This window comes from Mercenaria mercenaria, unplaced genomic scaffold, assembly GCF_021730395.1.
Source record: "Mercenaria mercenaria strain notata unplaced genomic scaffold, MADL_Memer_1 contig_4834, whole genome shotgun sequence".
Classification (NCBI taxonomy): domain Eukaryota; kingdom Metazoa; phylum Mollusca; class Bivalvia; order Venerida; family Veneridae; genus Mercenaria; species Mercenaria mercenaria.
Genome location: NW_026463094.1, coordinates 37,581 through 62,245, shown reverse-complemented (window position 1 = coordinate 62,245; position 24,665 = coordinate 37,581). Strand labels below are relative to the sequence as shown.

Sequence of the window (24,665 nt, the reverse complement as noted above, 5' to 3'; positions counted from 1 at the left end):
AATCATCAAGATTAACATTCTTACTAAGTTTCATGAAGATAGGGTCATAAATATGGCCTCTAGAGTGATATCAAGCTTTTCCTTTGATTTTAGCCAGTGACCTAGTTTTTGACCCCACATGACCCAGTTTCAAGCTTGGGAGAGGAATCATCAAGACAAACATTCCGACCAAGTTTCATAAATACAGGGTCATTAATGTGGCTTCTAGGATATTAACAAGCTTTTCCTTTGATTTGACCTGGTGACCTAATTTTTGACCTGACATGACCCAGTTTCGAAACTGGCCTAGAGTTTATCAAGGTAAACATTCTGTGCAAGTCTGTATCATATCAAAGCATAAATGAAACTTCTATATGGCTGAAAGGGCCAAAATGGGAAAATATTGCCCTGAACCGAGATCTTATTGTGACTCATGTTGCGTGTAAGTACGATTAAAATCGAATGTAAAATGTCACTTCTCTCATGTTCAAAAGGTAAAAATCAACAAATTTTGGCTCTTTCAGGGGTCAACCAGGGGCTGTAACTCTGCAACTCATGACTAGATCTGACAGATTCATCATGGAATCCAAGATCTAGGGTTGTTAAAGATATTTTGCAAGTCTGTATCAAATCAAACCATAAATGAAGTCTCCATATGGCTGCAAAAGGCAAAATAGCAAATTTTGGCCCTTTGAGGGGCCATAACTCTGGAACCAATGATGGAATCTGGCTAGTTTTCAAAAGGAACCGAGATGTTATGCCAATCCAAGTTGTGTACAAGTTTGATCAAAATCACATGCAAAATGTGGTCTCTTTCGTGTTCGCAAGAAATTGTGGATGGACAACGGGCGATCACAAAAGCTCACCTTGTCACTAAGTGATAGGTGAGCTAAGAAATAATAAATAGAAAAGAAGCTTTTTATTCCAGTGTATTATAATTCAACTTTACAATATTACACACTGTATTAGATCAACTGTGCACATCATATGACACAAGTAGAGCTAATACAAAGCATAACTGAGCGAATATGAAAAAAGCAGGGCCAATATGAGAAAACAGGGCCAATACAAAATTCAAGCATTCCGATTGGTTCAAAAGAGAAAGCCAATATGGAGAAGTCACTTCCGTTAGATTTTTGAATGATGCCATTTTGTTTTAAATCAAAATTATACATTCCATTAGTTTTCACATTTTTGATAAAAATATTATCTAACATGTTCATGTAATAAACAAGTAAGACTGAGTGAACATATGATGTCAAAGTCATTTTTTGTATATTATAACGATACTTCTGTCTTATTTGTTATTGTGTAGAAACAAGTTCCTGTCCGAAGTTCTGACAGTTTTCAAGGAAATATATATTGAGAAAATATGAGAAACTCGGATTAATTGGAAGGATGAGACATATCTTAAACAGACATTTAGATAGCGTGGATTATTTGTGCAACAGTAATAGTGATTCACATGCTGGGAAGTGGATGAATAATATTGGTTGCGAACTCAACTGTCAGTTATAAACTGATAACAATTTCGGATAAGAACTAGAGGATACTTTTGTAGAAAAGCGCATGTCTCCGTCAATGCATAGTCATATAGGCAAGAAGTCAATAGGGGACAGCAGTGAAAGTAAAAGAGATATTCTGATGGTTGGTTGCAATCGTGATCATCTACTTGGCATGTCCAATCATCTCTCTAACATTCTGGGCCCAGTGGTTCTCAAGTTATGAACTGGAAGTGGTTTTCCATGTTCAGGTCCCTTGACTTTGACCTTTGATCGAGTGACCCAAAAATCAATAGGGGTCATCTACTCTGTATGTCCAATAATCCTATTAAGTTTCAACATTCTGGGTCAAGTGGTTCTCAAGTTACTGATTGGAAATGGTTTTCTATGTTTCAGGCCCCTGTGACCTTGAGCTTTGCTCAAGCAATCCCAAAAACAATAAGGGTCATTTACTCTTGAAGTCCTATCATCCTATGAAGTTTTAAGGTTCTGGGTCAAATGGTTCTCAAGTTATTGATCAGAAACTGTTTTCCATGTTCTGGTCCCTGAGACCTTGACCTTTGCTCAAGTAACCCCAAAAACAATAAGGGTCATCTACTCTTGAAGTCCTATCATCCGATGAAGTTTTAAGGTTCTGGGTCAAATGGTTCTCAGGTTATTGATCAGAAACCGTTTTAATGTTCTGGTCCCTGTGACCTTAACTTTTGATCAAGTGACCCAAAATGCAATAGGGGTCATCTAATCTACTTGTTTAATCATCCTATAAAGTTTCAACATTCTGGGTCATGTGGTTCTGAAGATATTGATCAGAAACGGTTTTCCATGTTCAGACCCCTGTGACCTTCACCTTTAATTTAGTAACCAAAAAAGTAATAGGGGTCATCTTCTCTATAAGCCCTATCACCCTATGAAGTTTGAAGTCTGTATGTCAAATGGTTCTCCAGTTACTGATTGAAAATGAAGTGTGACAGATGGCCCCTGTGACCTTGGTCTTTGATGGGGTCACCCCAAAAACAACAGAGGTCATCTTCTCTGAAAGTCCTATCACCCTATGAAGTTTGATGGTTCTAGGTCAAAATGGTTCTCAAGTTACTGACTGGAAATGGATTTCCATGTTCTGTCTGCTGTGACCTTGATATAGTGACCCCAAAATCAATAGGGGTCATCTACTCTGCATGTCCAATCATCCTATGAAGTTTCAACATTCTGGGTCAAGTGGTTCTCAAGTTATTGATCGGAAAACGTTTTCCATGTTCAGGCCCCTGTGACCTTGACCTTGAACAGAATGACCCCAAAATCAATAGGGGTCATCTACTCAATAAGCTCTGCCATCCTATGAAGTTTAAAGGTTGTAGGTCAAATGGTTCTCAAGTTACGGACCAGAAATGGATTTCCATGGTCTGTCTGCTGTGACCTTGACCTTTAACAGAGTGACCCCAAAAACAATAGGAGTCGTCTACTCCACAAGCCCTGCCATCCTATGAAGTTTGATGGTTCTAGGTCTAACGGTTCTCCAGTTATTGATCGGAAATGAAGTGTGACGGACGGACAGACAGGGCAAAAACAGTATGTATTCCCCAAGAGGGGGTGGGGAGACATAATAAAACGAGGCACTGGGTGTATAATATGTGATTGGTTGGTTGTTTTATCTTGATCAACACATGTGTACAATTTTGTGTCTTGTTGCCTGCAGCCTACAAGGAAATGACATTTAAAGCAGTTTCTATCACCGTAAGATGATCAAGTTGATCTGATCTACAGTGAGAACCTAGCTTTATCTACTTACCAGATTTTCACATGTTACTTAAAGGACTTCCCCTATGTTCTGCACTATGATCAGTTATCAACATTTAACCCCAGCATTACAGTGTGACTGTTTTAGTATAATGCACATAATACACTATGTGAATTACAATGGTTTGGCGAAGCAATACTGTTAAAGCAAATTGTAGGAATTGAGTAAACAAGTCATGGCAACACATCAACACATTAGCACAATATACCAACCTTTTGATAATCCTAATTAAAGAGGTAAATTATATATATATATATATATATATATATATATTGTAGCAAAAACATCTATCATAACTATTTCAATTAAATCTTTAATCATCCTACCACTAGGAAGAAACAAATAAAGAGGTATACATATAACTATACAGTATAATGACTCTCATTCCTCAAGGCTTAACAACTTAGATCTTTTCAAACAGCTCCAGGGGCAGGACTTAAATATTGCTCCAAATGTGACCATTAGAGCAAGCCGTAAGAATTGAACATGAAAACAACTAGGGTTACTTCTTCAAACCTCGCCAACATATAATCTTACTCCTTTAATAAATATCACATTTGATAAGTATGTTACCTTTGGACAAGCCAGCCCCTGTGGCTGTAGCAAATCCTTTAACTTGTGCTATCTCTTTCTGGGCAAACTCCCAAGTTATTTCTGCAGGTAACTCTTCTGTTGTCTCAGTGTTCTTTGGGTTCATAAAAACATAAAGATGGTTTGAACCTGTAAAACAGACGATCAGTTTGTAATGGTTTTCACTTCTTTATTAATGGAAACGGCTTGGGGTCAGGAAACTGGACCTCTAGACCCAGAATCTAGAGGTCAGGTTACCAGTGTATGGGGTGGTCTAGACTTCTGGTTGTTAATATACTATTACTGAATTACTGATGTGTATGGTAACTGCAGAGGAAGAGCTATACTATAACAAGCTGTCATAAAATTAAGTTTGTAAACACTTTTATAAATAGCTCTGATCTTGGTTGGAGCCATACTGAATATGAAATTATAATGACAATTTTTGTTAGTCACCACTGTTTACCCAAACAAGAGGACCATGATGGTCCTGAATCGCTCACCTCTTCCCACATGACCCAGTTTTGAGTATGACGTCGTTTTTTTCTATTATTTGACATAGTGACCTAGTTTTTGAGCTCATGTGACCCAGTTTTGAACTTGACCTAGATATTATCAAGATAAAAATTCTGACCAATTTTCATGAAGATCCATTGAAAAATATGGTCTCTAGAGAGGTCACAAAGTTTTTCTATTATTTGACCTATTGACCTAGTTTTCGAAGGTACGTGACCCTGTTTTGAACTTTACCTAGATATCATCAAGGTGAACATTCTCACTAATTTTCATAGAGATCTCATGAAAAATATGGCCTCTAGAGAGGTCACAAGGTTTTTCTATTTTTATACCTACTGGCCTATTTTTGACCGCACGTGACCCAGTTTCGAAACTGACCTAGATATCATTAAGGTGAACATTCAGATCAATTTTCATGAAGATCCATTGAAAAATATGGCCTCTAGAGAAGTCAAAAGATTTTAATAATTTTAGACCTACTGACCTAGTTTTTGACCGCAGTTGACCCAGTTTCAAACTTGACCTAGATATCATCAAGATGAACATTCAGACCAACTTTCATACAGATCCCATGAAAAGTATGGCCTCTAGAGAGGTCACAAGGTTTTTTTATTATTTGACCTACTGACCTAGTTTTTTAAGGCACGTGACCCAGTTTCAAACTTGACCTAGATTTCATCAAGGTGAACATTCTGACCAATTTTATTGGAGATCCATTCACGAGTATGGCCTCTAGAGAGGTCACAAGGTTTTTCTATTTTTAGACCTACTGACCTAGTTTTAGACCGCACATGACCCTGTTTCGAACTTGACCTAGATATCATCAAGATGAACATTCAGACCAATTTTCATACAGATCCCATGAAAAATATGGCCTTTAGAGAGGTCACAAGGTTTTTCTATTATTTGACCTACTGACCTAGTTTTTGAAGGCACGTCTCCCACTTTCGAACTTGACCTAGATATCATCAAGATGAACATTCAGACCAACTTTCATACAGATCCCATAAAAAATATAGCCTCTAGAGAGGTCACAAGGTTTTTCTATTATTTGACCTACTGACCTAGTTTTTGATGGCACGTGACCCACTTTCAAACTTGACTAGATATCATCAAGGTGAACATTCTGACCAATTTTCATGAAGATCTCATGAAATATATGGCCTCTAGAGAGGTAACAAAGTTTTTCTATTTTTAGACCTACTGACCTAGTTTTTGACCGCACGTGACTCAGTTTCGAACTTGACCTAGATATCACCAAGACGAACATTCAGACCAATTTTCATACAGATCCCATGAAAAATATGGCCTTTAGAGAGGTCACAAGGTTTTTCTATTATTTGACCTACTGACCTAGTTTTTGATGGCACGTGACCCAGTTTCGAACTTGACCTAGATATCATCAAGGTGAACGTTCTGACCAATTTTCATGAAGATCTTGTGAAATATATGGCCTCTAGAGAGGTCACAAGGTTTTTCTATTTTTAGACCTACTGACCTAGTTTTTGAAGGCACGTGACCCAGTTTCGAACTTGACCTAGATATCATCAAGGTAAACATTCTGACCAATTTTCATGAAGATCTTATGAAATATATGGCCTCTAGAGAGGTCACAAGGTTTTTCTATTTTTAGACCTACTGACCTAGTTTTTGACGGCACGTGACCCAGTTTCAAACTTGACCTAGATATCATCAAGATGAACATTCTGACCAACTTTCATAAAGATCCCATGAAAAATGTGACCTCTAGAGTGGTCACAAGCAAAAGTTTACGGACGCACGCACGCACGGACGCACTGACGCACGGACGGACGACGGACACCGCGCAATCACAAAAGCTCACCTTGTCACTTTGTGACAGGTGAGCTAAAAAATAACAAGAGCTGTCCTAAGACAGCGCGCTCCACTATTCGGCGATTTGACAGTAATATGAATTTAGGTCTGAATAACAGACCTCTACTTTAAAAGGAAGACACACCAAGTTATAAAAAGACCCTACTACCCAGAGGGGTTAAAGGTCAAGTATGGAATGGGTACTGACATTCTTTATTTTGATGGAATTAAATTATATCAGAAAAAACAGTCCAAGAAACTACATGAACATAAAGTATACTTTGCTAAACTTAAATTATATTTCTATTTATTTTTGTTTTATTTTGTTTATTTTATTTATTTTTATAGCAGATGATGATGATAAAGATACATTTTAAGTTTCAAGTCATTATCTTATATTGTACTAAAGTTATATCCAGAAAGGGAAGATTGTCAAAAAAATTAAAGTATAATTCTGTCAAAAATACAATGACCAACTGTCATATTTGGCTAAATATCCAGTTCGACTAAATATCGTATTCGGCAAATTGTCGTATTAGACGGTGTCTTTCGACGAATTGTCGTGGAAGCACTCTAAAAATAGGGGGCAGACCCAAATGAAAAATAGGAGGTGCGCAAGTTCATATCATGATTAAGACTCATGCAAGGTTTCATGAATCTATATCAAATACTTTTTTAGCTAGGCATGTCACAAGGTGAAAATGTGCATTTTTGACTATTTCAGGGGCCATAACTCTGAAAATAGAGGGTGGAGCCAGATGAAAAATAGAAGGTGCGCAAGTCCATATCCTGATTAAGACCCATGCAAGGTTTCATGAATCTACAGTACAATCGCGATCCTACGAAAAGCCAAGGGATCGGCCGTTTTCTTCGTAATATCGCATTTTCGTTCGAGCGTAGCATAGGAAATTTCACTATACAGCACCTCAATATCTACAGGTCGTAACCCGTGATATTTAAACATGTGATTTTCGTATCGGAGTACATGTGTACCATCTTATTTGAATCTGAACTCAGATGGTATGTAGAATGTAGAACAGGATGTTTTTTTTCTTCACTTTTTATTCACTGTACATAAAACATATACAGGGTACATTGTTGCACTAGAAAAAAAATCGCAATTGCATATTCCGATAAGCTCATCTACCCTTGACTGAATTGTTTGGTATAATAAAACGACAGTATACAGACGATCAGGACTTAAATATTGTTTTATTTTCTTTATGCAGTGATTGAGACGTATAGATATCGAAGCAAGTGTGACTTGTATGCCATCCGATCGGATAGTTATAGGAGAAAAAAATAACCACTAACTTGTGTCATAGTGTACAGCGTATGCGTTTCAGATTTAATTACTAAGTTTCCACACTTTAATCACTATTTACGCCCAGCTAAATGATAGTGACACTTTCCACTCTAAAGCATTTTCACGCCGTTATGGTAGGTGTGAAAACTTAGACGATACATTCGTATAATCGCAACTAAAACTAGTTGAAAACAGGCTTTAAGGGCATAACAATACATTAGTAGGGGCGCATTTTTCGTAAAATTGCATTTTCGTAAAACCGCGACTTTGTTACACAGAAGTAAGGAGGAAAGCAGTGGGGACCACAACACCTTTTCATAGTATACCGGTATTTCGTTAAATTGCGATTTGTAGCATCGCGAATGCACTGTATATCAAATACTTTTGGAGCTAGGCATGTCACAAGGTGAAAATGTGCATTTTTGACTATTTCAGGGGCCTAACTCTGAAAATAGGGGGTGGAGCCAGATGAAAAATAGGAGGTGCTCAAGTTCATATCATGATTAAGACTCATGCAAGGTTTCATGAATCTATATCAAATACTTTTTGCGCTAGGCTAGTCACAAAGTAAAAATGTGCATTTTTGACTATTTCAGGGGCCATAACTCTGAAAATAGGGGGCGGAGCCAGACGAAAAATAGGAGGTGCGCAAGTTCATATCAGTTTTTACGTAAACAGCTTACACTCTCCTGACCTCCTGATAACCAAGGCTACATTACACATACCCAGATTTTGCACTCAACCTGTTTTTTTCAGAAATTCTCAAGGCACTGACACATTCTTAGGCTTTACCTAAAAGACCCAAATACATACCAAAGAGAAGCCTGTCTTTATGTGTGAGCTTTGTCATTCCAGTTACCACTACACCATTGACTTTTGTTTTTGTGCCGGACCCAGCCACTGGTTCCAGCTGCACCATTCCATTGTTACATGTTAAAACAGCATGCTGCTTTAGTATACTGAAATATACAAACTTTACATTTTACACACTTGCAAAAGTGTTTCACCACACTGGTATAAGGAAAGCCATAGTTGTCTTCTGAAGTTAGGGGCAATTCTGTCAGTAGAAGGAAAACAAACTGGTTGTGAACATGTTTTAGTTGGTAAAAAAGGAAACGGTCAGTTTCTATGTAGCAGAAAGACAAACAGATACTGTTACAACTAGAACTGTCACAGGAGTGACTCATACCCCCACCATACGGTCTTGTCACAGAAGAATGGCAACCATAAGTAATCTTAACAAGAGGACCATGATGGTCCTGAATCGCTCACCTCTTCCCACATGACCCAGTTTTGAGTATGACGTCGTTTTTTCTATTATTTGACATAGTGACCTAGTTTCTGAGCTCATGTGACCCAGTTTTGAACTTGACCTAGATATTATCAACAGAGCTCCAGATAAGCTGCGTATTTGCGTATTTACGCAATTAAAATTGCAGAAAACCCAATTGAATTCATACAGTGTGCGTACTGAAATGCAATTAAAATTCCTAATACCCAATTCGTAAAAAATAGCTTGCGTATCGCATTTTCCTTATAACTAGAACGGGTACGAGACTTTAACGCTAGATTTGACTGACTGGTTATACGTTACTGCAGAACAGGTTGCAATTTATCGGAAAAATAACAGGACCATTCAGTCGGCTGATCAGTGTTATTTGGACGCTTTGTAAACAATTTTACGCCGATAAAATGTAAAGAGGTTGCAGAAAAAAACATTGTTGCAGCACAAACAAACAAATTAGTAGGATATTTTGCTGTTCAACAATGACAGTTATCTGTTTGTGACGATGTAGTGTCACCAATACTGGATGACATCTTTTGGGAGAATGCATATTGCGGTGACCACATCGTTCGGGATATTGTGGATGAACTGATCTCAGACTGCATTAAAAGTGAAAAAGAAAACAACAGTATGAAACATTCATTACAATTTTAAATACATTTTTGTATTAAACATTGAAGGGCGCCATTAAAATACTTAGTCAGTCCTGTTTAATGATATATACCATGTATACTGTAAGCAAAAAAAAAACTCAATTGTTAGTGCGAGATTGGTAAAATACCCAATTGGTTTTAGCAAATACCCAATTACTTCTGAAAAGGCTGGGTAATGATATTATTTTTACCCAATTCAAATTTCCAATACCCAATTCAGACAAAAAGTGATGGGTAAATACCCAGTTGCACCAAAAGCTTATCTGGAGCTCTGTATCAAGATAAAAATTCTGACCAATTTTCATGAAGATCCACTGAAAAATATGGTCTCTAGAGAGGTCACAAGGTTTTTCTATTATTTGACCTATTGACCTAGTTTTCGAAGGTACGTGACCCTGTTTTGAACTTTACCTAGATATCATCAAGGTGAACATTCTCACTAATTTTCATGAAGATCTCATGAAAAATATGGCCTCTAGAGAGGTTACAAGGTTTTTCTATTTTTATACCTACTGACCTAATTTTTGACCGCATGTGACCCAGTTTCGAATCTGACCTAGATATAATCAAGGTGAACATTCAGATCAATTTTCATGAAGATCCATTGAAAAATATGGCCTCTAGAGGTCAAAAGATTTTAATAATTTTAGACCTACTGACCTAGTTTTTTATCGCACATGACCAAGTTTCAAACTTGATCTAGATATCATCAAGATGAACATTCAGACCAACTTTCATACAGATCCCATGAAAAGTATGGCCTCTAGAGAGGTCACAAGGTTTTTTTATTATTTGACCTACTGACCTAGTTTTTTAAGGCACGTGACCCAGTTTCAAACTTGACCTAGATATCATCAAGGTGAACATTCTGACCAATTTTCATGAAGATCCATTTAAGGGTATGGCCTCTAGAGAGGTCACAAGGTTTTTCTATTTTTAGACCTACTGACCTAGTTTTTGATCGCAGACGACCCAGTTTCAAACTTGGCCTATATATCATCAAGATAAACATTCAGACCAACTTTCATACAGATCCCATGAAAAATATGGCCTCTAGAGAGGTCACAACTTTTTTTCATTATTTGACCTACTGACCTACTTTTTGACGGCACGTGACCCACTTTCAAACTTGACCTAGATATCATCAAGATGAACATTCTGACCAATTTTTATGGAGATCCATTCAAAAGTATGGCCTCTAGAGAGGTCACAAGGTTTTTCCATTTTTAGACCTACTGACCTAGTTTTTGACCGCACATGACCCTGTTTCGAACTTGACCTAAATATCATCAAGATGAACATTCAGACCAACTTTCATACAGATCCCATGAAAAATATGGCCTTTAGAGAGGTCACAAGGTTTTTCTATTATTTGACCTACTGACCTAGTTTTTGAAGGCACGTGACCCACTTTCAAACTTGACCTAGATATCATCAAGATGAACATTCAGACCAACTTTCATACAGATCCCATGAAAAATATGGCCTCTAGAGAGGTCACAAGGTTTTTCTATTATTTGACCTACTGACCTAGTTTTTGACGGCACATGACCCACTTTCGAACTTGACCTAGATATCATCAAGGTGAAAATTCTGACCAATTTTCATGAAGATCCCATGAAATATATGGCCTCTAGAGAGGTCACAAGGTTTTTCTATTTTTAGACCTACTGACCTAGTTTTTGACTGCACGTGACCCAGTTTCGAACTTGACCTAGATATCATCAAGATACACATTCAGACCAATTTTCATACAGTTTCCATGAAAAATATGGCCTTTAGAGAGGTCACAAGGTGTTTCTATTATTTGACCTACTGACCTAGTTTTTGACGGCACGTTACCCAGTTTCGAACTTGACCTAGATATCATGAAGGTGAACGTTCTGACTAATTTTCATGAAGATCTTATGAAATATATGGCCTCTAGAGAGGTCACAAGGTTTTTCTATTTTTAGACCTACTGACCTAGTTTTTGACGGCACGTGACCCAGTTTCGAACTTGACCTAGATATCATCAAGATGAACATTCTGACCAATTTTCATAAAGATCCCACAAAAAATGTGACCTCTAGAGTGGTCACAAGCAACAGTTTACGCACGGACGCACGCACGGACTGACGGACGGACGACGGACGCTGCGTGATCACAAAAGCTCACCTTGTCACTATGTGACAGGTGAGCTAAAAATACTATAAAAATGTCAAAAAAAATTAATATTTATAAAGAAGTTTACTCGTCTTTGGAGTACTTCATCCTGGGCTTCCACATATAAGTAATACTAGTATAACTATGTGCCCTGGATGAGAGATGAGGTAAATATGAAAAATTTCTAATATTAGAGATACAAAAAAAGTGTCTTACCGACCCATGTTACCACAGAAAAATGTATTTACTTTTTACCTAGGACTGATAATAAAAAAAGTTAGAAAAATACCAAAAATATTGAAAATCTAAAAATAGGATTTCTAAAAATAGACTAATTCCTGGAATTTAAGGGGAAGAAACTCAGTACAAAAGTTGAAAAAAAGGTTTCTTTCCTTTGGCTCTAAGCCAATCAGAATGAGATATAGTGAAAATACATCAAAATTAACCTTAAATTCTAAGTAAAAGAGGACATAATTCAAGAAAAATTGGTGTCAGAGTTATGCACCTTGTGTTTCATGATGTGGGTGATAAGGTGGAACATCTATTTTAAGTTTAAATCAAATCCATTTAGTAGTAACAGAGATACAGTAAATATACATCAAAATTAACCTTAAATTCTAAGTAAAAAGGGGCATAATTCATGAAAAATTGGTGTCAGAGTTATGCACCTTGTGTCACATGATGTGGGTGATGAGGTGGAACATCTATTTTAAGTTTGAATCAAATCCATTTTGTAATAACTGAGATATAGTGAAAATACATCAAAATCAACCTTAAATTTAAAGAAAAAAGGGGGCATAATTCATAAAAAATTGATGTCAGAGTTAAGCACCTTATGTCACATGATGTGGGTGATGAGGTGGAAGAACTATTTTAAGTTTGAATCAAATCCATTTAGTAATAACTGAGATATAGTGAAAATACAACAAAATTAACCTTAAATTCTAAGTAAAAGGGGACATAATTCATGAAAACTTGGTGTCAGAGTTATGCACCTTGTGTCACATGATGTGGGTGATGAGGTGGAACCTCTATTTTAAGTTTGAATCAAATCCATTTAGTAATAACTGAGATAATAAATTTCGGGACGGGATGGGACGCGACGCGACAAAACTGACTCCTATATACCCCCCTCCAAACATATTTGGTGGGGGTACAATTAAAGTTAAATTCTTATTCATGTTTAAGTATGTTTAAGTGTTCCATAAGAAATGTGTGTAAAGAACAATTTTTGTGAATCAAACACCCAAGGAATGAAACAAAGCAGGTGGATAGTTGACTTAAATGAACCTAAATTTGAGCAAAATCTAAATATCACAGAAAATAGTACAGACACCCATGATTTTTATGGTTTCTTTCTTATGAATCTGACATTAAGCTACTTATACAGTAAAAAGGAAAAAAGTTGTCCACTGAAAACAAAAATATGATAAACAAGAAGTGACCCTAAGTAGCTCAAGGGACCTTGACTATTTGACCTTGAATATACGTATGACATGGTAACCTGTGTTTAGCACATAACAAGAGGGTCATGATGACCCTATATCGCTCACCTGTTAAATTTGGCCTTGGAATCATCAAGATAAACATTCTTACTAAGTTTCATGAAGATAGGGTCATAAATGTGGCTTCTACAGTGTAAACAAGCTTTTCCTTTGATCTGAGTGGGTGACCTAGTTTTTGACCCAATATGACACAGTTTTGAACTTTGCACAGGAATCATCAAAATAAACATTCTGACCAAGTTTCATGAAGATAGGGTCATAAAATGTGGCCTGTAGAGTGTTAACAAGCTTTTCCTTTGATTTGACCTGATGACCTAGTTTTTGACCCAAAATGACCCAGTTTCGAACTTGGCCTAGAGATCATCAAGACAAATATCCTGTGGAAGTTTGTATCAAATTAAAGCATAAACTAGAGCTATCACTAAAGGTGATGAATGTACCCCCCGCATGCACTGACACAGTACATTGCAATTTGACACCCACAAGATTGCATAATTATGTGGACTGTATGTATACAGTATAGTAACAAAAAACAAAGTCCCATAACTATGCAGAATATTTATCTAAAAGAATGTAACATGCACCATGCACAACTAGGGTTGGTACTGATCACTTGTGTGAAGTTTCATTAAATTGTGTGCAAGGGTTTGGTAGATTAGGCGCGCACAAGGTTGCATATGCAGACTGTATGTACATAGTATGTTAACAAGAAACAAAGTCCCATAACTCTGCAATTTTTGTCGCTAAAAGAACCTAACATGCCCCATGCACAACTACTGTTGTTACTGATCACTTGTGTGAAGTTTCATTAAACTGTGTCAAGAGGATGAGGAGAGATGGTGCGCACAAGATTGTGTCTATGTATATAGTATAGTAAGAAAAAAACAAAGTCCCATAACTCTGCAAATTTTTTTTCTGAAAGAACCTAACATGCCCCATGCACAACCACTGTTGTTACTGATCACTTGTGTGAAGTTTCATTAAATTGTGTCAAGGGGATGAGGAGAGATGGTGCGCAAAAGATTGTGTCTATGTATATAGTATAGTAACAAAAAAACAAAGTCCCATAACTCTGCAATTATTTTTTCTAAAAGAACCTAACATGCCCCATGCACAACTACTGTTGGTACTGATCACTTGTGTGAAGTTTCATTAAACTGTGTCAAGGGGATGAGGAGAGATGGTGCGCACAAGATTGTGTCTATGTATATAGTATAGTAACAAAAAAACAAAGTCCCATAACTCTGCAAATTTTTTTTCTAAAAGAACCTAACATGCCCCATGCACAACTACTGTTGGTACTGATCACTTGTGTGAAGTTTCATTAAATTCTGTCAAGGGGATAAGGAGAGATGGTGCGCACAAGATTGCGTCTACGGACAGACGGCCAGACAGACAGACAGACAGACAACCTGAAACCAGTATACCCCCCCTTACAACTTTGTTGTCGGAGGGTACAATAAAACCTCTATATGGCTGAAAGGACAAAAATAGAAAATTTCCAAGTTAAACAAGAGCTGTCTCCATAGGATGACACATGCCCCCGATGGCACTTTGAATGAATAGTTATGGCCGATGTTAGAGTTCAGGACCTTTGACCTACGAACCTGGGTCTTGCGTGCGACACGTCGTCTTACTCTGGTACACATTCATGCCAAGTTATTTGAAAATCCATCCATGGATGACAAAGATATGGACCGGACATGAATGCACTATCATAAAAAATTACCTTTAATGTCTAAGTGTGACCTTGACCTTTGAGCTACGGACCTGGGTCTTGCGTGCGACATGTCGTCTTACTGTGGTACACATTCATGCCAAGTTATTTGAAAATCCATCCATGGATGACAAAGATATGGACCAGACACGAATGCACTATCATGAAAAATGACCTTTAACGTCTAAGTGTGACCTTGACCTTTGAGCTACGGACCTGGGTCTTGCGCGCGACATGTCATCTCACTGTGGTACACATTCATGCCAAGTTATTTGAAAATCCATCCATCGATGACAAAGATATGGACCGGACAAGAAAATTGCGGACAGACCGACAGATGGACAGATGGTTCAAGAACTATATGCCTCCCTTCGGGGGCATAAAAAGGGATACAAATCTGTCAAAAACTAGAGCTATCACTAAAGGTGATGAATGTACCCCCCTCATGCACTGACACAGTACATTGCAATTTGACACACACAAGATTGCATAATTATGGGGACTGTATGTATACAGACTGTATGTATACAGTATAGTAACAAAAAACCGAAGTCCCATAACTATGCAGAATATTTATCAAAAAGAACGTAACATTCACCATGCACAACTAGGGATGGTACTGATCACTTGTGTGAAGTTTCATTAAATTATGTGCAAGGGTTCGGAAGATTAGGCGCGCACAAGATTGCATATGCAGACTGTATGTACATAGTATGTTAACAAGAAACAAAGTCCCATAACTCCGCAAATTTTGTTGTTGAAAGAACCTAACATGACCCATGCACAACTACTGTTGTTACTGATCACTTGTGTGAAGTTTCATTAAATTGTGTCAAGGGGATAAGAAGAGATGGTGCGCACAAGATTGTGTCTATGTATATAGTATAGTAACAAAAAACAAAGTCCCGTAACTCTGCAAAATTTTTTTTCTGAAAGAACCTAACATGCCCCATGCACAACTACTGTTGTTACTGATCACTTGTGTGAAGTTTCATTAAATTGTGTCAAGGGGATGAGGAGAGATGGAGCGCACAAGATTGTGTCTATGTATATAGTATAGTAACAAAAAACAAAGTCCCGTAACTCTGCAATTTTTTTTTCTGAAAGAACCTAACATGCCCCATGCAAAACTACTGTCGTTACTGATCACTTGTGTGAAGTTTCATTAAACTGTGTCAAGGGGATGAGGAGAGATGGAGCGCACAAGATTGTGTCTATGTATATAGTATAGTAACAAAAAACAAAGTCCCGTAACTCTGCAATTTTTTTTTCTGAAAGAACCTAACATGCCCCATGCACAACTACTGTTGTTACTGATCACTTGTGTGAAGTTTCATTAAATTGTGTCAAGGGGATGAGGAGAGATGGAGCGCACAAGATTGTGTCTACGGACAGACAGACAGACAGACAACCTGAAACCAGTATACCCCCCCGCTTACCACTTTGTTGTCAGGGGGTACAATGAAAAAATAGTTATGAGGATTGACGTCCTTGGTGTAGGTGTTGACAGTAATGAAGTATTCCAAGTTTCAAATCAATACCTTTGATAGTACCTGAAACAATGGACTTCAAACAAAATGTTTAAGTTAAAACAAGAAACTGCGTTCAATAAACGCTTGATTCCCCCAGGTGGCATCCTTGTCGATACAAAGCAACCTAAGTCCAAAACGAGGTCAAGGTCAAGGTCAAACTGAGGTCTGGTGATGTCTGAAGATGAGGAATGGTCACAGGTTACATCTGCATTAGTATCAAGTGATTCTAGTAAGGGGTATTGATGCTAGACGAAACGGTCCCATTTGGTTAACCAAGAGATGGCCCTTACAAAGCAATCTAAGTCCAAAACAAGGTCAAGGTCAAGGTCAAACTGAGGTCAGGTGTTGTCTGAAGATGAGGAATGGTCACAGGTTTCATCTGCATTAGTATCAAGTCATTCTAGTAAGGGATATTGATGCTAGACGAAATGGTCCTATTTGGTTAACCTCGTACGGACAGATAGGACAATCACTATATGCCTCCTGCATCAGTAGATGCTGGGGGCATAAAAATGTGACCCATGTATCAAGGTTTTACAATAATCATTGTGAGCTAAAAACAAAGGGAGGTAATCTGACACAAATCAGTCCAGAGGTTTCTAACTTGATCACCTGAGTACCCTGATGACACTGATGAAATTTCAAATCAGTCTTGTCAGAAGGTACTGAGAATGATCCATTCAAATTAAAATAAAGGGAGATTATTTGTCAAAAATTCACCCCAGAGTTATCTACCCTCATTGTCTGGGTCCACTTGATCATATAAATGAAATTTGGAACTAATCATGCAAGTAGTTACCAAAATATGTTCATTTTAATTAAAGACAAGAGCTGTCAGAGGACAGCAATGCTCGACTATTCAACAGCCTTGTCAAATGAATTAATATGAAAGTCGAAAAAGGGGCATAATTTTGTAAATATGGGAAAAAGGGTTAGGAACCTTCACAGTGCTTATCAGCTCATAAAGTGAACAAGTGCGTGAAGTTTCAATCCTTTCCCATAGGTGGATACTGAAATACCAGCTTACATACAAAAACTTAACCCAAAAACTGCTAAGTCGAAAAAGGGGCATAATTTTGAAAAAATGCAAAGTAGAGTTATGGTACCTACATAGTGCATGTCAGATCATGACAGTGATCAAGTGTGTGAAGTTTCAATCCATTCCCATTAGTGGGTACTGAGATACCAGCTTACATACAAAACCTTAACCAAGAATTTCTAAGTCGAAAAAGGGGCATAATTTTGTAAAAAAGCAAAATAGAGTTATGGAGCCTGTGCAATGTAGGTCAGTTTATCACAGTGAATAAGTGTGTGAAGTTTCAATCCATTCCCACAAGTGATTACTGAGATACTAGCTTACATACAAAACCTTAACCAACAATTTCCAAGTCGAAAAGGGGCATAATTTTGTAAAAAAAGCAAAATAGAGTTATGGAACCTGTGCAATGTAGGTCAGTTTATCACAGTGAATAAGTGTGTTAAGTTTCAATCCAATCCCATAAGTGGTTACTGAGATACCAGCTTACATACAAAACCTTAACCAAGAATTTCTAAGTCGAAAAATGGGCATAATTTTGTAAAAAAGCAAAATAGAGTTATGGAACCTTTGCAATGTAGGTCAGTTTATCACAGTGAATAAGTGTGTGAAGTTTCAATCCATTCCCACAAGTGGTTACTGAGATATCGGCTTACATACAAAACCTTAACCAAAACGGGACGCCGACGCATGGGTGAGTCCAATAGCTCTACTATTCTTTGAATAGTCGAGCTAACAAAGGGAGGTAATTTGAAATAAAATCAGTCCAGAGTTTATCTAACCTGATAATCTAAGACCACCTGAAGACATATACTTGAACTTTCAAATCAATCACATACACATGATTAGGACTGGTGAAGAAAGAAAAATGCAAAACAATGTGAAATATACAATTTTTGTAAATCAAGGCACATAACTCTGGTCCTAGCAAACTGATTTAGCTCTTAGAACTCATCCAAGATCTTTTAATCATACACATTCTGTGTAAATATTATTTGGATTGGTGAAGAAACGAAGTTGCTTGAGTGTAAACAAGGGAAAATATAGCAATTTCTGTAAAATCAAGCGCAAGTAACTCTAGTCGTAATGGTCAGATTACACAGATAATCAGATTCATCTGAGATCTTATGCTCATACACATTCTGCATAAATATGGTTTTGATTGCTGAAGGAATAAAGATGTTACAGTGTAAACAAGGTAAAATATACTCTTGTCCTATTTGTCTGATTTTGTTCAAAACTGAACTCATTTAAAAGATTTTACGACAATAAATAAACAATGTAAATACATTTTGGATTGGTGAAGAAATGAAGGTGTTATAGTGTAAACAACGTAAAATATAGTAATTTTTGTAAATCAAGGGCATATAACTCTGGTCCTACCAGCCCAAGATGTTGAGGTCATACACATTCTATGTAAATACAATTAGGATTGGTGAAGAAATGAAGATGTTAGAGTGTAAACAAGGTGAAATATAGCAAATTTTGTCAATCAAGGGCATGTAACTCTTGTCCACCTTGCTAGCCTAGTAGTAGAGCATCTGCTTTGAGTGCGGGAGGTCATGGGTTCGATCCCCGGCCGCGTCATACCAAAGACGTGAAAAATGGTACCAGTAGCTCCCTTGCCTGGTGCTCAGCATTAAAAGGGAAACTGGCCTCTTCTCTCATACCCTCGTGGCAATGGATTCCATTAGGAATGAGGTGTCGATTAATATAAGTTGTAGAACTTCCTTCACAATCGACCTAAAATAAATTATGTAAAAACTAACTCTTGTCCTAGCATCCTGATTGCGCTAATAATCTAACTCATCCAAGATCTTGAAGTCATACACATCCTAAATAAATATGATTAGGATTGGTGAAGAAAAGAAGATGCTAGTGTGTAAACAAAGTGAAATACAGCAAATTTTGTCAATAAAGGGCACATAACTCTGGACATACTGATATGATCTAGTTCATAATCTAACTCATCCAAGGTCTTGTGACCAAAAACGTTGTTATCAAGTTTGATTAAGATTACTTCAAAATTGTGGATGCTAGAGTGTAAACAAACTAAATGTGAACAGACGGACGGATGGACAACAGACATTCATCGATCCTAATAGCTCACCAGGTGAGCTAAAAATTCTTTTATGAATGACAAAATTATAGACTGGACATGCAACTGTGGACTTACGGACTGAAGGTCGGACGGTTCCAAGCACAATCCTATAGTCCCTGAAACTGGTTTTCAACCAGCTGGAGGCTAATAAAAAGATATTGAAACATTTTATCATATTAAAGGGAGACAACTGATAAACAAATCAAATGCATGACATTTTTAAGGTACTAATAAACTTTGATAATGTGGCAGTCAAGTCAAGTAAGTCCAGTGGTGTTCAAAGATAATTATCTTGGGGCTATATTGCAAAGTAATAAATAGTTTCCGATGCCTTTGTCACTATACAGCAGAAACGGAGTAACATATAAAATTGCAATGAAAGTCTTTCAAATAGGTCATCAACTGAATGTACTAGAAGAACATTATGTGACTTGATTTTAATTAGAATTTTCATGATGACAAATGTTTAATTATGATGAAGTATCTGCACAGACTGAAACATATTATATCTACATTAAGCCTAATGACACTAAGCAACATTAAGGCCTAACTAAACTAAAGGAACCAGCGTGGGAGCCATCTGGTCTAGTGGGAGCCATCTGGTCTAGTCGCGTAATGGCTGCCAGGTATTTGAACACTAATTTTTCACTTGGCATGGCAACAGAGGTCTAAATTGAGGCTAGTTTCTGTTTAAATTTCATTGTGGATGTATTGTTGACATTTTGGTAGGACAAATGGGAGAGCAGGTTGTATTTGGTGAAGTCAAGCTCAATTTTAGTATGAGTAGTACTTCCAGGTCACAGCAGTGTGATTTTGTTGTCAGTTTACAGTAAGTAAATATGACCAGAGAAATCTCTCTTAGAAGATATATGACCCCTACTTTTCTCTTCATTTTTTATCAGTTTTATCATAACTCTTTAAAATAAGGTAAGGATTTGTTCTCTGAAATGGGTCTAGCTATGTTTGGTAGCTCTTTGAAAAAGGTCAGTTTTATATAGAATATATAGGGAAAAATATTTAGGCTATTGTGTCCTAGAAGAAAATGTGAGCAAAAATTGAGATTTGTCCAGATATTGATATAAATGAACTAGTTCGGTCAGATTTTGGTAAAAAATGAGCATTTCATTGAAATTTTGCTGCAAAAATTCACAAAAAAACAAAAAATCACATTTTCACTGTTTTGGGGGTATTTTTAAAAAAAAAAAATGCAAATTTTCACTCTAAATTATGCCCATCTATACCTTTCAGAGGGGACATTTGGTATATTTCAAAGTGTTAATGTGTAATTTGCTTGCAAATTATGGTATGAAATAGGGCAAAAACCAGCTCTGGCTAGAAGAACTGGTTAAAAATTATGTCGCGACATCAGTTTTGAAGGAAAATTGGCGCAGGGACCCGCGTTACTGGAAATGCCATAAAACCTGGAAAACTGATTTAATCAAGCTGAAACTTGGTATTTTTCATGCAAATGTGTTACTGGTACTATACAAATGAAATTGAGACTATTACAGAAAAACAAGTTTTTCTTATAGGCCTAACTAAACTAAAGGAACCAGCGTGGGAGCCATCTGGTCTAGTCGCGTAATGGCTGCCAGGTATTTGAACACTAATTTTTCACTTGGCATGGCAACAGAGGTCTGAATTGAGGCTAGTTTCTGTTTAAATTTCATTGTGGATGTATTGTTGACATTTTGGTAGGACAAATGGGAGAGCAGGTTGTATTTGGTGAAGTCAAGCTCAATTTTAGTATGAGTAGTACTTCAAGGTCACAGCAGTGTGATTTTGATGTCAGTTTACAGTAAGTAAATGTGACCAGAGAAATCTCTCTTAGAAGATACATGACCCCTACTTTTCTCTTCATTTTATATCAGTTTTATCATAACTCTTTAAAATGAGGTAAGGATTTGTTCTCTGAAATGGGTCTAGCTATGTTTGGTAGCTCTTTGAAAAAGGTCAGTTTTATATAGAATATATAGGGAAAACTATTTAGGCTATTGTGACCTTAATATTTTTTTATATTGGACCTGTAATAGAGTATCTCCTTTTTGAAGAGTATTCAATTCCTACCATAAACCTACTTTGACTGCAATTTTCATGGGGGGCATAGGTTCAAACCCCACTGGGACCAAATTTTTTTTCCATGTTTTCTTTTTTTCTAGTAAATTTTTACTTCTTTCAAGACTAATTATGGATGAATTGTACAAAAGTGAAAAATTTTCATTTTATAAGCGATATTTTGCTGTTCAATGTGAATTTACCTCTGAAACAGGAGGGGTAGAGTTAGACATCTTTAAAAATACTGAGTTATGTGCGGTAAAAGTTCTCTATTTTGCCTTCATTCTTTAGATTACATATTGTGGAAGAAATGCAGGTAGGTTTTACTATTGCCCCAAGGTTATTTTTGAATGAAGTGAGCAAAATTCAAAACAGACCCACAGGATTCGACCTTAATTCTTCAATGTTGGAGTTAGAATTCTGTCTCATTAAATCTGTTTACTTGAGGCACCCTAGACAAAAATGATTTTTACAGTTTTATTTTGTGTTTTATAATTGTTTAACAATAGTTTGATCTTTCTTTTATCAAAATTAATGCTGTAATGAATTCTCTGCAAACGTTTTAGATAGTGGCCATCACACTGAATTTTGTCTCTTCTAAAGCGTGAGGAAATAATACCATAAATTATATAAAATTTACAACAAATGGCATGGTAAAAGTTGTTTAAAATTTGCAACACAGTGTGAAACATGGTCAACTTTAAGAATATACCAAGCAAATGCCATTTTTAAACATTACTATTACGGGTCCAATACCTTAAGGTAGTTCGCGGGTTTCCTACGAAAATTTCGAAGTATGAGATATAAGACTGATATCAGGTCTGCATGTACTAACATCTCCTGTCCTTCATTTGGAGAAAAAATAAGATTGTTCTGAGTCCACATTTCCTTTGAGGAGCGCCACCTGGCGGCACATGTATTTTTCCAGGGAAATCGCCAATTTTCTGTCATAATCGCATTAAAATTAATAATATTTTTTTCAGACACAGGAATATAGCTAAATTCAATGTTATTGTTTACATGTTGCATTTTGTAAATTATTTTATTTGGAAAATGCTTAAATAAAGAGATATGCATAGTAGGGGTTGGGGAAAATAGCGAAAAAATTCTATGTATTTCATGGCCACTTAGCCAAAATAAAATAAAACGGAACAGTCAAAGTTCTTGATTTTAAAATATATTCTTCTTTAATCATTTCTGAACAAGAAAATCAAATAAACAAGAGGGCAAAGATGGCCCTAGGTCGCTCACCTGAGAAACATACCATAACAGTGTAAGCATGTTTGACCTAGTGATTTAATGGAAACAAATATTCTGACCAATCTTCATTAAGATTGGACCAAAAATGTGTCTCCTAAGTGTAAACAAGCAAATTCGATGAATTGGTATCCCCCGCCGAAAGGGTTTGTGGTGAGGAATGACAAAAAGATATATCCGGCAAAAAGTTAAGGATGTTAATAAGAAGCAAATAATTTCATTAGTCAAAATCAATTTAACAGAAAACAAATGTTTAATTAAAGAGTACATAATAAATGTATGATACTTTGATCCTGACTAAAGAATTTATTTTCAATGGGATATGCTTAGTGTAATAGTCTTAGCTTTTAAAATTAAATGCAGTTAATTGAAATGTGAGCTTGAAGTTTAACTGGAACGAAATATTGTCTTTGAGTGGTTTGGCACCAGGTGTTGCTGTTTAACATGTACATTTGAAATTAAAAGAACAGATGTCCTTAAGAGAACACATGTAAGATATCTTGAACATGGCTGAGGGCAAGGTTTGTGCAGTCACAACTTAACATGTTGAAGGTCTGAACATTTAAAAAAAAACAAAAACAAGAGCTGTCTCCATAGGATGACACATGCCCCCGATGGCACTTTAAATGAATAGTTATGGCCGATGTTAGAGTTAAGGACCTTTGACCTACGGAGCTGGGTCTTGCGCGCGACACATCTTCTTACTGTGTCACACATTCATGCGTAATTTTAAAATCCATGCATGAATGACAAAGATATGGACCGGACACGCCCATCAATGCACTATCATGAAAAATGACCTTTAACGTCTAAGTGTGACCTTGACCTTTGAGCTACGGACCTGGGTCTTGCGCGCGACACGTCGTCTTACTGTGGTACACATTCATGCCAAGTTATTTGAAAATCCATCCATCGACGACAAAGATATGGACCGGACACGCCCATCAATGCACTATCCATTAATGTCTAAGTGTGACCTTGACCTCTGAGCTACGGACCTGGGTCTTGCGCGCGACACGTCGTCTTACTGTGGTACACATTCATGCTAAGTTATTTGAAAATCCATCTATCGATGACAAAGATATGGACCGGACACACCCATCAATGCACTATCCCTTAATGTCTAAGTGTGACCTTGACCTTTGAGCTACGGACCTGGGTCTTGCGCGCGACAGGTCGTCTTACTGTGGTACACATTCATGCCAAGTTATTTGAAAATCCATCTATCGATGACAAAGATATGGACCGGACACACCCATCAATGCACTATCCCTTAATGTCTAAGTGTGACCTTGACCTTTGAGCTACGGACCTGGGTCTTGCGCGCGACAGGTCGTCTTACTGTGGTACACATTCATGCCAAGTTATTTGAAAATCCATCCATCGATGACAAAGATATGGACCAGACACGCCCATCAATGCACTATCCCTTAATGTCTAAGGGTGACTTTGACCTTTGAGCTACGGACCTGGGTCTTGCGCGCGACACGTCGTCTTACTGTGGTACACATTCATGCCAAGTTATTTGAAAATCCATCCATCGATGACAAAGATATGGACCAGACACGAAAAATGCGGACAGACTGACAGACCGACAGACAGTTCAAAAACTATATGCCTCCCTTCGGGGGCATAAAAAGGAATGGAAATATATAAATGTATATATATAGATATATGTATATATTTATTTTTTTAGGGGGTGGGGGTGCAGGGGAACGGGAGAGGAAACAAAATTTCACATGTTGATTATAAATATTGATTGAAAATTAAAAATGAAAAAAAAAAAAAAAAAAAAAAGGTAAAAGGGTGAAGTTGGGGGTTGGGGGGGTTTTGCAGAGGATACATGATCAGTGGTGGGCATGACTGGGTGGAGAAGTG

General features: G+C 37.1%; 1 protein-coding gene across 1 annotated transcript in view; it reads right to left on the bottom strand.

Moving 5' to 3' along the window:
- Nucleotides 1–3,849: 3,849 nt before the first annotated feature.
- LOC128554210 (kinesin-like protein KIF28) overlaps nucleotides 3,850–24,665 on the bottom strand; it is a gene marked incomplete at its 3' end in the record, with an annotated part of 47,758 nt that continues 26,942 nt past the window's right edge. The window contains exons 4-5 of the mRNA XM_053535457.1: nucleotides 8,315–8,460; nucleotides 3,850–3,996 (exon numbers count right to left, since the gene is read on the bottom strand). Coding sequence (XP_053391432.1) covers nucleotides 3,850–3,996; nucleotides 8,315–8,460 — 293 coding nt within the window. The remainder of the gene's footprint in view (nucleotides 3,997–8,314; nucleotides 8,461–24,665) is intronic.